The following is a 16320-nucleotide window of genomic DNA, read 5'->3' as shown; positions in this document are numbered from 1 at the left end:
TAGAACCTCTAAGACATGTATCCTGAAGTGGACTAGACTGCTGAAGCTGGACGTCCTCGCCCCGAATTATGGCTTGATTAGAAGCTGTCATCAAGACACCTCTTTCTAAGGATTTATCCAAAGTATTGTAAAGATCCTGGCGATCAAAATGTGACCTCATCGCATTGGGGTTGCACCGAAGCCCAATCGTTGATTCTGGTTTTGTGCCATCCACTCTGCCAAATTCCTCCTTTATCCTCCTCTTTCTTGAAACCAAGTCGAATGACCGTTCCAATGTAACAAGTCTCATCGTGGTGCGTATATTGGAGACAATTCTCGTCGGCCTCACAAGCTTCGATACAATCCTGAAATGATTTCGGTTCCAGAGACAATCCCTGGTACTTATCAAATTCATACCGATCACTCGCGAAAGTGCCGTCCCAGTTTGCGCGATAGGATCCATCTGGCATTGACTTCATGGTGAAGTCCCTGAAAATATCTGCGTGGGTCCAAGGCTCCTACATATAATGGTAAGTTCAACTAATTCTTTATTGTATCAGTATAACACGTACCGATTTGCTCATGTTCAACCGGTTATCCTCGAAACCAGCAATTTCTTTCATCTCTGCGGGATTAAGATGATGGAATGTTATCGCTGGGCGACACCAGAAATTCTCATTCCCCAAAGGCACTGTTGACCACCTCTCCTGAGAAAACATGGGAAAAGCTTGTTGCAACTCCACTCCGTAATCTTCTTTCAACGCAACTGCGAGCACAAAATCACCACAGCAGTATTTTTCCATCTTGGGATCCCAGCGCGCAGCGGTGTTATTATTGATGAGCCTGGAAGGAGGACTGGTTAGCTCTTGCCCTATTTTGATTAATTTTGACAGCAGAACCAAAGCAAATTCTCAATTTTCCGTGCAGTACTACAGCACACAATAAAAATCACGCTTTGTCACTTACGTTTCCATCGCAGCTCTCGACAGCACAATCCCAGCACCTCCATGCGCAAACCAGTGTTCATCCATCCATAATCCACAACCAATATACAATTTCTGCATCGGATCGAGAGTTTCCAAGTAGCCGAGCAGAGTTGGCCATACAACGTAGGTGTCCGAGTCGATCATCAAATACCAGTCCATATCCGGCTTCGCCGCCCACGTCTTCTCCAACACATGGAAAAACTTATATTTGTCCAGCTGCCACGCGGCAAGATCTGTATTGTAATGCGATGATGTCCACTCCGCCAGAACTGGGTCCTTCGGTGTACTTTTCAAGCCTTCCAGCTCCGAAAGATCCCCCTTGTTCTTCCATAACTCTAATTGTTTGTGATAGAACTCGAATTCGGAATTATTGTCCACCACATCCTGCGCAACGTTATCCAACGCGTCCGTAACATGGTAGGGTCCGACATCTTGGTCGAGGTCTGAGTATAGGTAGACATGCTTGGCGCATCGCAGTGAGGTGTCCATTAATGCGGGAACGCGCAGTGCCGCTTCTGAGGCCCCGGTCCTCGCCATTACTACGACTTTTTGTGTTGTGGGAGGACATCGCTCTAAGGGCTGATCTTTGCTCTTGCTTTGATTCCGGCTACGCCATCGCCATTGGGTGGTAGAAGGAAATGTGCGAATGAGAATGATGGCCAGCAGTAGGAACGCTGCTATGACGCGGGCGCGAAACGATGTAAGGAACGATGGCCGGAGCATTATATATGTTTGAAGCTGTTGTCCAGGAACACTCGATCGCCTGGATAGAATATACAGCGTGAGAAGCTAAAAATAAACCTCATTGTTGGTGTTCGTCGCTGCAAACAATTTAAGGGGGTTGTTCCTGCCCGTTGGTGCACCTTCTATGAATAAGGCTGATACATGGGAAGGGGTGAGAAACAGGCTAGCGTCTACGAGAGGTGAAAGCTGACGCACGCGTTTTCAGCCGCGGGCCGGGGTATGTTTGTCGTGCGCGTAAAACATCTGGATTGCTGTAACGCTTTATAACAGATAAATCTAAATGCAAATAACAGAAAGCTAATGATATTCAACATCTTCGAATTTGTAGTTGTTGCGTACCTTTTGAATTAATATTAAGGTGCTTATAGACGTAATAGTAAAACCCTCGTAGTTCTCCATTTTTAGGTGGAGAAAACTGTACCAAAAGACGCAACGCAACTCCCGCCCCGGACTAAAAAGCTTGTTGTCCCTGGTAGTATGTCATGGTTCTATTTAATTGGCCGCCTGAACGACAGACACACTCAAACAAAGCCATGCTGAGTATATCTTCATCAACAGCTTTTTGAGATATAGTACTATCTCCGTACGAAATAACAACAAGATCGATCTGCAAGGGCAGTCTGAGGGCACTCTTTGAGTCCTTGGGAGGGACATACGATATCTACAAGAACCGCTTAGCTTTCCTTGTAGGGTTTTGCTATAAAGCTTGGAGTTTAAGGTCGTGGAACGTGTGACCTAGAAATTACAGGGAGTCGTTAGGTTGACAGGGTACTGTGAGGAACTTGCACAAGCGGCTCTTGCACGCTGAAAGAGCTGGATTGCCCCTGAGCGAGGGGCCTAGAGCCTGAAGCTTTCTAAAAGGCGTCTAATAACCCCTCTACTCGATTAAGAAGATCGAAAGTCGACATCTATTTGAAGGTCGAACCGTAGTAGTAAATTTCCTGCAGTGGACGAGCAGAGCGAGGCTCCTTATCCTCCGCACAAATACGCGTATTGGAGCGCGTAACAGTAAACAGCTCCCACTTGGAAATTGTAGATTGGAGTGCAGTACGTTCGATAGCACGCGATGGTCCATTGCCGGTCAGCCCAATATGGCGTTGAAGCTTCTTCAGACGTCCGCGATGAGGAAGAAGACTGCCACCATTTCAGCTTCATACGAAGTTCATATAGAGCAAGCCACCCGGTTGCATTGAGGAAGCGCCGTGATTGTAATAACGAATCCTCCTATCTGTAGGAGTGCCAAGGACGACAGGAGACATCAATTTCCATTCCATCCTGACGGGCTCTCCGCCATGAGGGCTACGGATATGATAGGTTAAAAATACGTTACCGAAGAGCGATGGAAGCACCTGTAGCCTTGTCCCATACCCGGGACGGACATTCCGCAATTGCAAGCACTGCCGTAAAATTATATCGAACAACTTTCAACAAGCGCTGAAGCCGCAGGTGGGATCGTAGGAAGACATCCTCGACGTCCTCCGTCCGTATCGACGCTTTGATATCACAAAAATCTTGTTTCAATGTAGATATCTTAATATAGTTTCACAACAACTGCCGAAGCTGTTGATAATCCTTGAAGGATGGCGATGGATTGCCTGCGCCATCGCTTCAACTGGCTCGGGTCACGTGATGATATTACAATCAAGAGTGAGTGAGTAAATGTAAGTCTAGCATGCAGAAACAAGATGGGAGAATATCTTCATTGACGTGAGATAAAGGCAATTGACGGCAGAGCAAGACGTGGGAATAGTTGCAGTTGTGCATTCTCTCTCTTATGCACGCTGGATTGGGAAAGGCTAGGCGCATATAGACGAGCTTCTGAAATAAGACGAAAGTGTGGCTGCCTTGTTTAAAATCTTTAAAAACATACTCAAGTAGAATCACACGTATCAATCATCCCACCTCGCACCAAAGCCATCAATCAATACCTGTGCTTCTCGTGTATCTTTCCCACTCAATTCCCTCATCAATTGCACTCTGTCTGGCGGACAACTAGCAGCGCGCTCCCGCCGAGTACCGAGTATCGCGTTCACTGCTTCAGCGCACGATGACTGCCAATGAGAGGAGATTCGATGTCTCTGATGCTATTCTTGCTCATCAGCCTCAATACCGACTCGCACGAGGCGTTATGAACTTACGATGATATTGCGCACATGTTTGATATCTCTTCCGTATGTCAGGCGTCGGTCGAGCTGAGGTGACTCAACGTCCATGTTGCTATATTCGATCAGTACCATTTCTGGCAGGAACCATGATCACACTTACCGCAACAGAATCTCAGCATGCATTCCTTGCAATTGTACGCTCAGCTCTTGCCTTCTTTCAAGGCCGTCGAGAACTTGGTTTCTCAGGAAACGTATGATGTATCGATCATGGGATTTCCTCCCTTGACTGACCAGCGTATCTTCCTTTTGGCTTTCAATATCACTAGAATGTCCTTCATCTTGTTGCATGTTATCGTTCCAGGCAGCAAGTGCAATCTGAATACCTTTGTCCCATTCGACGGCGGTTTTCATCACAACCATATTAGCAATTTTGATGGAGTTTTCGGCAGTGTCGTCCTGTTTCACATACGTCCTGAATTTTGCTGATTCATTGCTGAGCTCATCTGCTTCTTCGGAAAGTCTTTCAAAGTCCTCGAAATAGAAGTTTCTTCTAGCCCACTTGCGCTGGCCAATGATGCCGATAACCACGCAGAGGAGAAAGACAAGGATACCGACGAAGGCGACGAATACCGAGCGTTCGTATTCTTGGATTGGTGTTTTCATGTTGGTGCTGGGCGAAATGGGAAGAAATAATTGTACGACATTGACCTTACCTTCGTTTACTTGCAGAAGAGTGACTACACTCTGAAGTCAAATGGTGCACATGTAAGTATGACGTATGTATTTTTTCTTCGCTTCTCAGCGAGGAATGTTGGTCGTTGTAAATGCTATCGAGCGGTTGCTAGTAGCGATCAGAGGAATGTGGTATTTGTTGGAGTATAGACGAACCTTGCAGCTTTGTCCGCATCGTGTTCGATGATAGAGCGAGAGTATGCATCGTGAGAAGATTCTGCGATCAACAAATCTTGCAAACCAACTGGCTGGCCGGATATATGCAACATTGGCCGTCTTTGATTCGCTGTTTTAATTCTTGAGTTGGGATGTTGATTTCATTTTGCGTATAATATCACAACAAACTCGCTCACTGTCAACGGCCTCAGAAGGCTTTGGGGAAAGTATCGCGCCTCCACTTTCTTGAAGCAAACCTAGGAAGGCCTAATTGAGATCTATTCAGCCAGCACACTCTCTAAAATTAGACATCAAGTGAGTCGAGTCACGAAGAACCACAATAAAGGCATTCGCGGTGACTAGGCGAGTGTCTGCCTTGCGTGTAATGGCGCTCAGGCATCAAACTCCAGGCACAGCCTTCAGGTTCAATCCTATGCCGAGACATTGTAGGTTCCTATGGAGATCTTGTGTTGGTAACTCATTTACAAGCCCTGTTGGTATGCAGGGTCTTTGCTGCCTGCTTATCTAATATCTTTCCGTGATTTTTAAAGCATTTATATAAAGTTGAATTGATCCCCTATGAAGTTATGCATTATTTTGGGTGGACATAGGCTCTTGCATCACATGGATCCCAACAACTTGAATCCTAGAAGTCTGGTGTTTCTCTAAGCCTCGATCAACCCCACGGACCAGCCTGCATTATAGTTTGTGATCCACAAATCCTTCGGGTCTCCAGGATGGCCTCTATGCCTCCTCCGCCTCAGCCACTACCGAATCCTTCCAAACACCCAATCGGAATCACTCCATATTCTCATCATGACTCCGATACCGACCCAGAATCTGATTCGGATACCGCCACACCTCTCGCCGGCGCTCCCGTTACACCCCGTTTCCTTGGGCCAGATCCCCAAGAAGCAGCATCCCAGCGATTACTAGACCAACTGAAGTCTGCACTTGTTGAAGGGTGCCCTTCGGCCGGTAATTACTGCTGCGGAGGTGAAGTCCCTATCTCGAGGAATCGCCCTACCTCCTCCCAAGATTCGTTCAAGACGCCACTCGTATGTCCTCCAATCATCCTACGGTTCGATACCACTTCTGGTGGCTCATCTAAGCTCCGCTTCCCTCCAGACGCTGATGACGAAAGGAGTAAGGGAGAGTTGGATGTTGGGATAGAGGAATTACAGAAATTCTGCACGACAGAAATAGCGGCGGAAGATGATGGCGGGGCAAAAGATACGAGAGGCGAGAGCAGGGGTAGATCCGCAAGACTTGACCGGGATAAGTTCGCAGTGGACTTCCATCCTTCTGACTTGGGAATCTTGGATGCTATCAAACAAGTCCTATTACCTGGCGCAGTTGAAAGTAGGAATGAGGCTGTAAGGAGAAAAGAGAAAGGCAAAGAAACTGGAAAAGAGAACGAAAGGTGGAGTGAGAGGAGGGAACATTGGGGTGTTAGGGCTGAGTTGTGTCAGTTGAATGTAAGCGAAACACGCATCAGATTTTACGAAGCATAAAACTGATCATGATGTCAACAGGTATATAGCAACACGTCGACGAAAGGGCTCAGACCACTGACTTCGCCACCACGGCGCGGAACTCACTTCGGGACACTTGTCGTTTGCGTACCATATTCTCATCAAGGTGTGTACATGTTAGTCAAATTGTTCCCAACTTTTCTAGGATGGGCTTGGGGAAACAATTTCCAAACATTCTCTTCCTAGAACCTGTGACTGACATCCTTTAGGCGGTGATCACGTTGTAACCCAACCAAGCCCAAACACACACAAGCATCTCCTCACCCACAAACCCCACAGCACACGCTTTCCTACCTCCCCCCCGAAGCCGTCGATATCATGGAGTGCTTTTCTCCGCGGCAGCACTCACTCGGTACTGCCTATAACGAGTGGCAAACTTATTACGTTGACCTACAACCTGCACATGACGGAAGCCATTGGAGGGCCACTACAGCGGTACCCAACTACCAATTCGAGATTATATCCGCTATTCAAAATAGCAAAGGGCTTGCTTGAGAACCCAGATTTTATGCCAGAAGGTACTCATCCTTTTCGTTTGTTTGATTCTTTATTTTTCTTTCACGGTATTTGGTCCTTTAATGTAGGTAGACAAGCGTAAGCTTGACCAGGAGCCCCGAAATAGTACACGACGGACGACAGACAAGAGGGAGGAGAGAAGCTAACAGAATCCCAGGAGGCCCCCTAGGAATCTACTGCACCCACCCCTACTTCCACACACGCAAACTAACGCAAACATTGATGCCTTTCTCCCTGCGCGGCATCGACGCCATAACCTTCTCCGTCTTCAGGGCTCTCGGGCTAAAAGTCCTCGTAGCGCCCGTCCTAGGCGATGAAGCCTGGGACGAGTGGGAGCAGGCAAGGGAAGAGAAGTGGATGCAGAAGATATATGGCGATGAGCCGATGGCGGAGGGGGGTGTAGTGGAGGAGGAAGAGGAGAATGCTGGGGATAAGACGAGGGTAGGGAAGAGCTGGCATAAGATGAGAATGGTTAGTGGGGAGGGTGGTGTAGGGTTAAAGGTTGGTGAGGATCCTACTCCTGTACGTTTCCCTATTTCTTTTCCCCTGTCACCGCCATTGGATCCTCATCAGACGGACCAGATACTACCCCACACAGCAATACTAACAAAAGCAAATAGTTCACAAACTACCACTACCCACTCCACGTGCTCCCCTCCGTAACCTGGCTCAACGAATCCACTGAAAACTGGGAAATAGCCATGGTGAACCTAAAAAATATCTCCGCCTCCACCTCCGGCCCATCCGAAATAGAAACAGAAATAGAAACGGAAATCATGTGGCAATACTCACACGCCGCCATATTCATCGAGATCCCAGCGAGTGAGGAAAGAAAAAAGTAGGTGAGCAAAGGCCTCGAGTGCGGAAGCTACCCTACCGAACAGACGCTGAGGGTTTATACAAGCGTTATTGTTGAGAGGCGGATGTGGAGGTTGAATTTGGGGGTTTATGGGGTGTGTGAGAGGTGGGGGCCTGGAAGGGGAAGGTGGTATTGGTATCCCAGACCATTGCCTTATCTTTTCGTTTCTGGGGAAGCGGAGAATGGATGATATGATGTGATGTGAATAAGCAACGGATATCTGGCATGGGAGATTGTGAGGCAATATTTCTCTCTTCTCTCTTTGGAGTTTCATAGTTCGGGAGTGAGGGCAGGCAGACAGGCAGGCGCGATATACCATTTCATTTCTTGCTTTATGTCCTTAGATAACCTACATCACTCGTAGTAGAGCGGGGGTAGATTTCTTCAAATTTTTTTGATTTTCATGAGCTATTTATGAAACTACACACTTCATAGACTTCTCACCACAACTACTTGCAATTATAGCTTTCGGGCGAGGATTCTATGGATATGTGTAACGCTTTTGCGTGAAATATGTATGTGGCAGCTATCTATCAGCTCGGCTTTTCGAGCCAGGCAGAAGGCGCTAGTAAAGGTAGCAGCTAATTGAGGTTGCCAGAGACCTAGTGTGTTCGACTTGGGCTCAGGGGAGGGGATGGGAGGGGAAGGAAAGGAAAGGAGTATGTACTGGGTGGAATGAGATGAGATGTGGGCTGATATAGATGTTTCGAGGTAGAGGATTGATTGCAGCATGGAAAAGCGCATGGATTGATAGATCTTCTCAGGATGTCTGCTAAAGATTCAGAACTAAAGGTCTGCAAGTATAGCAGTATACCCCACAAGCCTTGCTCGATGTTGGCATACCTTCTTACTGCGAGCAGAAGATGAAGGTTCTCAATAAAATGCGGACAATGTCCTCGCTCATAGCTTGTTTGCATTATGATCTTTCTAGAATACACGTGCCACGAAAAGAAGGCAAGCATATCCTCCTTTCATGATATCTTTCCACCCCACTCTACAAGTACAAACCCTCTGGCTCACCCTCACTCTTCGTCTTGAGCACGCGCTCTCGCGCAGCTCTGAAATCTGCCATCTGCACACGCATTCTACGCTCTCTCAGCGCCATCAGACCAGCTTCAGAGCAAATAGCCTTGATATCAGCACCGGACAAGTCGTCCTTCTGGTTGATGAACTCTTCCAAATCCACATCTTCATTCAATGACATCTTCGATGTGTGCAGAGTGAAAATCTTGCGCTTGGTGACTTGGTCGGGATTCTCGAAGAGGATCTTTCGATCGATACGGCCGGGTCGAATGAGAGCAGGGTCGAGGGTATCAATCTTGTTGGTGGCCATAATAACCTTTACATCTCCACGATCATCGAAACCGTCCAGTTGGTTGAGAAGCTCCAACATGGTTCTTTGGACTTCTCGCTCTCCTCCAGATGTTGACTCGTATCGCTTCGTACCAATGGCATCGATTTCGTCGATGAAAACAATCGCAGGGGCATTTTCAGCAGCAACCTGGAGATTGTTAGAACAGCTTTCATAATATGGAAATTCTACCTGCATACCTGGAAGAGCTGTCGAACAAGCCGGGGTCCATCACCCAGGTACTTTTGAATCAACTCACTACCGACAATACGCAAGAAAGTCGCACTTGTCTGGTTTGCAACAGCTTTTGCCAGTAGAGTCTTTCCAGTACCAGGGGCACCGTAGAGAATGACACCCTTTGGTGGCTTAATACCCATCTCCTCATACAGCTCAGGATGTAACAGTGGCAACTCCACAGACTCCCGAACCTCTTGAATTTGAGTCTCCAAACCACCAATATCCGCATATGACTCCGTAGGGGCCTTATCAAGCTTCATGACCGTGACCAGAGGATCGGCATCGTCAGTAAGAACACCGACGATAGATACAGACTTGTGATGGAGTAAGACGCTCGCACCGGGCTCTAACAAGTCCTTATCGACGAACGACATGATGGAGACATAGTACTCCGGGCCGGTAGTGCTAGAAACGATGGCATGGTCATCATCGATCATCTCCTCCAATGTACCGACACCCATGGGGCTTCCTCGCATATCATCGACTCGCCCTCTTTCATCAGCATTTCTGTCCAAGGCGTCAGAGTCACCACCAGCCGTCGCTGGAGCACCACCCTCCTTTGCAGACTTTGCCTTCCGAAGACGCTCCTGGTTCTCGACGTATTCTTCCTCGAGGAGGAGATGGTCGTGGATTCGTTGCATTCGGAGATATCTTAGCTTACATCGGGAGGTAGGGTAGACGGCGGGAAGTTTTGCGGACGCATTGGGACCGGCAGCCTTGCGCTTCTTGCGACCAATACGGGTTGTTGGACGTGGAGGTGGTTCGTACTTGGGCTTATCCTTCTGATGGCAGAAAGCTGATTAGCATCCGGAAATGAGTGGCAGATTTTCCATTGTAACATACCTTCTTATCTTTCTCGTCCTTGTTGTCGCCGCCCTGGCCAGCTCCACCGAGCCCAGACTGTTGATTTCCCTAAAGCATAGATGTCAATATTGCCCCCAAGCAGGGAATCACATGAAGCTTACCATCTTGCCCTCAGCGTTTTCGAAACGCTTCTATTCACAAGTACAGAGGGATGGTTTATCAAAGAGAGACCCAAGTGGTCGTATCGATGAAGTTTGGTTGTTGATGGAAGTTGGAGATGCTGATGCTGTTTGTTAATGTTCAACAGCTCTGACCTTCGCTCGGTAGGCGACAGCAACGCGACTGCAGCTTCTATTTAGCGCTAGGTGATGAATTGATGCCTTCATTATTGCCTAATATGTAAGGTTAACTCCGATACCTGCAGCCCCTGGACTACCGACTGATTCATCCCGCCCGCAGCTGCAGCCTCGAGACAACCACGGCTTTCTTTTTACTGGAACACGTCTGTTTCGACGCAAAACAATAGTTCAAGAACGTCTCATTTTCGGGTACAAAGTCACACCCAAGGCATAAGATTTACACGTCGCAACATATCACATAACCTTCGTCGAGCCTTTCAGAGGTAACATCAACTTAGAACTAGACTTTGACATACCCCGCCAAGGGCGATAGCAGTACGACACCAGCCAGTCAGACTGACTTCTACTCCACAGGTAAGGCTTTCTGGTAACTGCCTTGCCATCACTTTCCCCTCATACCCAGCGTTCAAAACCAGACTATATCTCTGCGTGAAGCATATTGTTTAGCATCTGCTAATCATGATCATAGAGCTCCGGCCAGGAATCATTCTATCTACCAACAACCTTTCAGGAGACTCGATCATCTCTCATAAACAACACGGAACTTTGAGATCGTCATATTAACGACATCCAAAAACCTACCATTACCGTGTTATCTTACAAACAAACTCGAGTCCTTCATTCAGCATGGCCTCAAACCGCGTACGCAGAATAGCCAAAGAGCTTCAAGACATCCAAAGCGACACTGATTCTAATATCTTCTGTGAACCTGCAAGTGGTGCCGACCTTTCCCACTTGAGGGCTACCTTTCCTGGACCTCCCGATACTCCTTACGAAGGCGGAACATACATTGTCGACGTCAAAATTCCCAATGAATATCCCTTCCGACCACCTGCCATGTCATTCACTACTAAGCTCTGGCATCCAAATGTCAGCAGTCAAACAGTGAGCCAACCTCTCTCCCTAACAGATCCTCAAAATTAACGATTTCAGGGTGCCATCTGCCTCGATACCATTGGCTCAGCCTGGTCCCCGGTCCTTACCATTAAATCTGCCCTCCTCTCCCTGCAATCCCTCCTCAGCACCCCCGAGCCCAAAGACCCGCAAGACGCAGAGGTAGCATCCATGCTAATGAATAACCCCGACCAATTCCAACGCATCGCACGCGAATGGGCCATCAAACACGCCGCAGCACCTAAGCAAACCAGCTGGGACATCTCCTCGGCCCAAAGCCCTCCCCCCACACAGCCGAAATCCGCGAAAGCGCTCTCCCGAGAAGAAGAGATGAAGCGATATCAGGGTTACAACAAGGAACTCATTGACCGGTTTGTCAATATGGGGTTTGATATTGATCGTGTGGTTGAAGCGTTTGAGTTTGTGCATATTGATAAGAACAATGGCGAGGATTATGAGCTTGAGGAGGCATATATGGGGGATATTACTGCGAGACTTTTGGGGGAGCCGTGATGATTTGAGACACAGGGTTATTTCTTTATTATTGCATGGGCCTGGAGTATTTGCTAGTATCTGGGAGCTGGGACTGGACTAGCATGGCGTTTACAGTTAGCGTGATAACAATCTCAACATAACACTTTGCATCTAGGCTTGGTTTCTATGGAATTTTGTTGTGGTCGTTATTTACAGGACTTCGTTATCACCACAAGATGACATTACTGAGTTGATTAAGTTTGAGGACTTTGCCTACCTTATCTACCAAACCTCTGATACACCACAATATTACCAATTCCAAGTCCTGCTTCCTCTCTACCCTGTCTGAATTCCACCTCTTCTGGTCTCATTTCCTCGCTCAGGCGGCGGTACCAAGTTGTCCATAATTCAGACTATACCATCGTCTCGTCTCGACTTTTCCTACAGTACGAGTAAGTAAATACATCCAAAATTATATCTATAAAACGTTGTTGTAATTGTGTGGAGTGTTACCTTGTCTAAAGGTAAAATATGCATCAAGAAAGCAAATGGAAGACGGGGGTTTTAGCTATGCGGGTGTTGAGACGCTTGAGCATTGGGTGGAATGGGGAAGGAAGGAAGGGACTCAAGGGATGTATGAGAAAATTCGCCTCATTTACTTGTTTGAATGAACGTTCGAGATTGCTGTCATTTTGATTACTGCTATCGTTTTACATTTTGCTGTCATTCATATCCATACTCAAATACCTGGTATGAGATTTTCAAGTGAGATTTAAACTCATCTGCTTTGAGACATGTTATTACTCGTTGACCGTTAAGATCAAGGTCACCCTGGGCTTGGAAGAGGCTCTCTGCCTTTATATCTTCATACAATGGCCTTCCCGATGAGGATGTCGAAAGTACTAAGGAGGACCTGGGTTATATACTTTGAATCGTCTACTGTTTCTCGATGTGGCGAAGTTGGTTCTTAATTTCGAGTGGTGCTTGAACATTATGCTAGTAGTGTATTTAATGCCTACTTGCCCACTTATACGTGAATTAAACTCTGGGAGTCGAATTACTTTAGGAGTATAGGTAAAAGGGAGCTTTGGGGTCTTTCCCTCGTTTGGATTTAATAAATAGCTTCGGTGAGGAAGTTAAAAGGTGTTGTGGAGAGCGGAGCTGTAGGAAGAAGGTAAACTGAACCGACAAGCACCCCATTTACTCCAATTAAGTGTCATCCTACTTTGTGAAGATCCTAGTCTTACGTCATTGAAGACTATGAATAACTTTTTAATTAGTATATTACAACCCCTGAACGAATATGCATCGCTTACTTCGAAAGGCAGGCAAACTTGAAAGCTCCAAACTTGGATAACCTCAATTCACTTCCTGTTCGGGGTTTTCGCAAACAAGTATGAAAAACCGCTGACGTCGACAGAGCTGAATGCTCTTTCCTCTAGTTATTTAAAGACGCACTTTTACTCTCACAAACTAATTTCACAACCATCGATTTTCCAAACCTCCAAAAAACAACAATACAAATTGAAGCTACAACATACCTAACTATCCATTCCTTGCGCACCCCAACCAGGAACGTACATAATGTACGGCCCAGACGTCTACCCTCCTGCCGAGCCAATGTCGCCGTATCATAGATGTAAAAACTCCCTCCAACCATCACTTCAAGCATCAACCAGCTAACGCTATCCTAGCACTATCTCCCCGCGCCACTTCACCACCAAGCTCCTCCACAGACCTATGCATGCGTACCCGCCTCGGCCGTCCGCTCTACTACAGCACCTGTTTCGCGGTGGCTACCGTCGGCATGTCCTGCGCCGTCTGGCTCGGTGCAAAAGCTTCACTCATGCGGTCTATGGCGAGAATGAACTACGCAACACGTTCTGTCCGCGGCGGTCCCTCGAGAAGAAGTTCGGCTGTTTACCGTAAGACACTTTGCTAGGAGCGTATATGTGATGTGAGGGCACTGAAGCCTACCGTGTTGTGTAGGGGTCGTGGATGCGCTGACTCGGTTTTCGGCTGAGGAGCTGAAGGTCTATGGTCCTATGGCTGTGGCTGGAGGGACGGTGTGGATGAAGCTTGGTTGGCCTGTGGATGGAGAGGAAGATGGGAAGGGCAAAGGGGACGGGTATGGATGTTAGGGCTCCGTACAGATGCGAGTTTTGATAATGGATGCGCCTGGGATACAAAAGTGGGTTGGAGAATGACTTTGACGAGGATTCGCGCCGGATATAATATGATGGGGAGTGGTGGTCTTGCTTTTGGGATACCAGGTGTTTGCGAGGGTTAATGGGATATCAAAATGGCGTTTGGCGCTTGCGCATCAGGATGAATCAGGTCGATGCCGGTATGGCGTTTTCTTTCTGCAGTATGATTAGAGAATGGACAGATGAGAACCTCTTTCACGCAAACTCAACTTCGCGTACACTAAACCAATCCAATCAATGAGCAGCCTTATTCATTTTGCTACTGTACCGGGCTCGACCTCGGTCTCTTTCTAGCTGAAGCTGCTCCCGATAATGTCACACTGTCCTTACAAGTAGTATAAAATAAGATGTCCAGTCAACCCCAAGGTCTTCCCGAATTTCTAAAGCGGCTGTTATGTACCCAGTTAGCTACCTAGTTACGTATATTTCAATCTTCCTTGCATGAACTAGCCAAAGAGTCATCTTGGGTTTCAAAACGGCTGCACAAACATCTCAAGTTTCCAGAGTAGCATCTGTATCCTCCGTCTCCTTTATTCGGTTTGCCTGGCTTAACAACATCCTGCAACGAGCAGATGTTTCAAACACGAATTTCCCACAGAAGACGACCCTTAATCGGATCATGGTTGCTGTCAAATCATTCATTGCTGTCATCTTTGGCTAAGTTCTCGGTCTGTTTTGTGACTAAAATTTAGTGAATCGGGGAAGTTGCAACAAAATACTTCTCGAAGGTTGCATCACTGACTCCTGATATAAGTCATGTTGTAGGTGAGGCCCGAAAGAGGACCGCGATGGGGTTGGTTTTCCATTCTACTATGCATTATGCCAGGAAGGCAGACTAACAAGTTGGTGGGGTTCTTATACTATAGACTCTTGACCTGATGGAGGTACTTCTCTGCGCTTGGTCGATTTGTATTACTGGAGGTTGGTCCCATCATCTTCGACATAGCAGATGCAATTGCTTTCGAATTCCATGGACTTGACCCTTTGATCCACCTCTCGAGCGAATGACTGACAGAGCAAAAAGTAGAAGACGCTCTCTGCCAACACTGGTTGTTTTGGGGTGCAAAGTGGTGGTTATAGGTTATAGAATTCAGTAATAGGAAATTAGTTACAAAAGCCGAAAGAAGAAATCACGAAGTTGTCCTCCTGAAGAAGGGGCCGGGCGGCGGCCGGGGGAGATATACAAAAAGCGGGCAGAATCCAAACCCCGAAAAATAAAAGCAAAAAAATGAGTTGGTCAGGATACCCTTAAGCAAGCTTAACGATCAAATTGTTCTCAGAAACCTAAACCAGTACACCATTACACATTTGATGTATTTTGCATACTGTTTATTCAATTATATATACCCCCTACCCCTTCCCTCGGCCCGGCGGCTTAGTGAATGTAAACGCGCAGGGAAAGAAAGGATTCCACAGCCGCTCTTTGCCGGCTTTTCCACGAAGTGCAACAAAACATTTACATTTCCTATTTGGGACACTTGTTATAATGATAATTCACGGAGGCTAAGCTTGCTACTTAGAGTTCCATCACAGTTGCAGATGGCAAGGAGGGTGGATGAACGGAGTAATGTATGTTTTGCGAGATTGGTTAACATTTGCGGCGACTTTTTGGGGAATCTGGAAGATTACTTGTATAAGGGATATGCTTTCCTTAGAGCCTGGCAAGAAATATAAGGATAGTCAGGTGACCGATTGATTACTATTATAACCTGATGAGACGGTAGGTACCTATGTATGGTTGTGGAAGGAACCTCAGGTATAACCCACGTCCCAAGTAAGCGACTCGGGCTAGCTCCTCGACTAAAATAGGGGTAAGGTTGCGGCCGATCAGCCGCCAGCAGTGCTGGGATATATACTAAGGTAGGCTCAGCCTCCATCAACGAGTTTCTGAATATCCTAGTTGATGATATATAGTAAAGCTTGTTCGGACATAAAACAGCTGAGGAATCTGAAATGCAGCAAATCGTTCGTTGCAACTTCTCTTGTAAAACGAAACTTAATTGCCGTCATGTGCTAAAAACGAGTCCTCAATTAAGCAACCGATGGCTCCTTAGTTGGGCGTCGAGCTCTGCAAAGCCAAAGTTTGAAGCCATTATCCTCGGTATTTGAAACCACTCCACTCCTTGTAACAAGCTTAGAACCGGCGATAAATTTTTTTCATGTTGGACACTGCTTCTTTGTGACGGATAGGCGGCTGAATGGCCTCAGGGCCAAGTGTCATCCATTTCAGATTGCATCCAAGAGCTTCGGATGCCAGAACTGTGAGAAGTTGAGACAATACCGCCAGCTGATGAGTCTCGTAAAGAGCCAGGCTCACAAGAACTAAAGGAATAGCAGTTCTATTGATAAATCCCGTATCTTGAAGTCCGTGGACCACCGATT

The 16320-nt window shown here is 47.0% G+C and overlaps 5 protein-coding genes across 5 annotated transcripts; 3 read left to right on the top strand and 2 right to left on the bottom strand.

Annotated features, from left to right (window-relative positions):
• Positions 1-143: 143 nt before the first annotated feature.
• LHYA1_G006672 (uncharacterized protein) lies at positions 144-1502 on the bottom strand (the record flags this gene model as incomplete). Its single annotated transcript, XM_031151607.1, has 3 exons — positions 144-497; positions 552-822; positions 946-1502. 3 exons carry the CDS (start codon positions 1500-1502, stop codon positions 144-146), a joined length of 1182 nt encoding a protein of 393 aa, XP_031002917.1.
• Positions 1503-5439: 3937 nt separating this feature from the next.
• LHYA1_G006671 (uncharacterized protein) lies at positions 5440-6446 on the top strand (the record flags this gene model as incomplete). The annotated part of the gene is made up of 3 exons (XM_031151606.1): positions 5440-6180; positions 6246-6343; positions 6383-6446. 3 exons carry the CDS (start codon positions 5440-5442, stop codon positions 6444-6446), a joined length of 903 nt encoding a protein of 300 aa, XP_031002911.1.
• A 529-nt stretch (positions 6447-6975) lies between these two features.
• Positions 6976-7595, top strand: LHYA1_G006670 (uncharacterized protein; the record flags this gene model as incomplete). Its single annotated transcript, XM_031151605.1, has 2 exons — positions 6976-7275; positions 7374-7595. 2 exons carry the CDS (start codon positions 6976-6978, stop codon positions 7593-7595), a joined length of 522 nt encoding a protein of 173 aa, XP_031002912.1.
• Positions 7596-8606: 1011 nt separating this feature from the next.
• Positions 8607-10168, bottom strand: mts2 (26S proteasome regulatory subunit 4-like protein; the record flags this gene model as incomplete). Its single annotated transcript, XM_031151604.1, has 4 exons — positions 8607-9113; positions 9164-9982; positions 10044-10112; positions 10166-10168. The coding sequence occupies 4 exons, from the start codon at positions 10166-10168 to the stop codon at positions 8607-8609; spliced, it is 1398 nt and encodes a 465-aa protein (XP_031002907.1).
• An 822-nt stretch (positions 10169-10990) lies between these two features.
• On the top strand, positions 10991-11770 carry ubc1 (Ubiquitin-conjugating enzyme E2; the record flags this gene model as incomplete). Its single annotated transcript, XM_031151603.1, has 2 exons — positions 10991-11248; positions 11297-11770. 2 exons carry the CDS (start codon positions 10991-10993, stop codon positions 11768-11770), a joined length of 732 nt encoding a protein of 243 aa, XP_031002906.1.
• Positions 11771-16320: the final 4550 nt, after the last annotated feature.

Source organism: Lachnellula hyalina (assembly GCF_007821495.1).
Source record: "Lachnellula hyalina strain CBS 185.66 chromosome Unknown contig00145, whole genome shotgun sequence".
NCBI lineage: Eukaryota > Fungi > Ascomycota > Leotiomycetes > Helotiales > Lachnaceae > Lachnellula > Lachnellula hyalina.
This window is presented reverse-complemented; position numbering and strand designations above follow the sequence as displayed.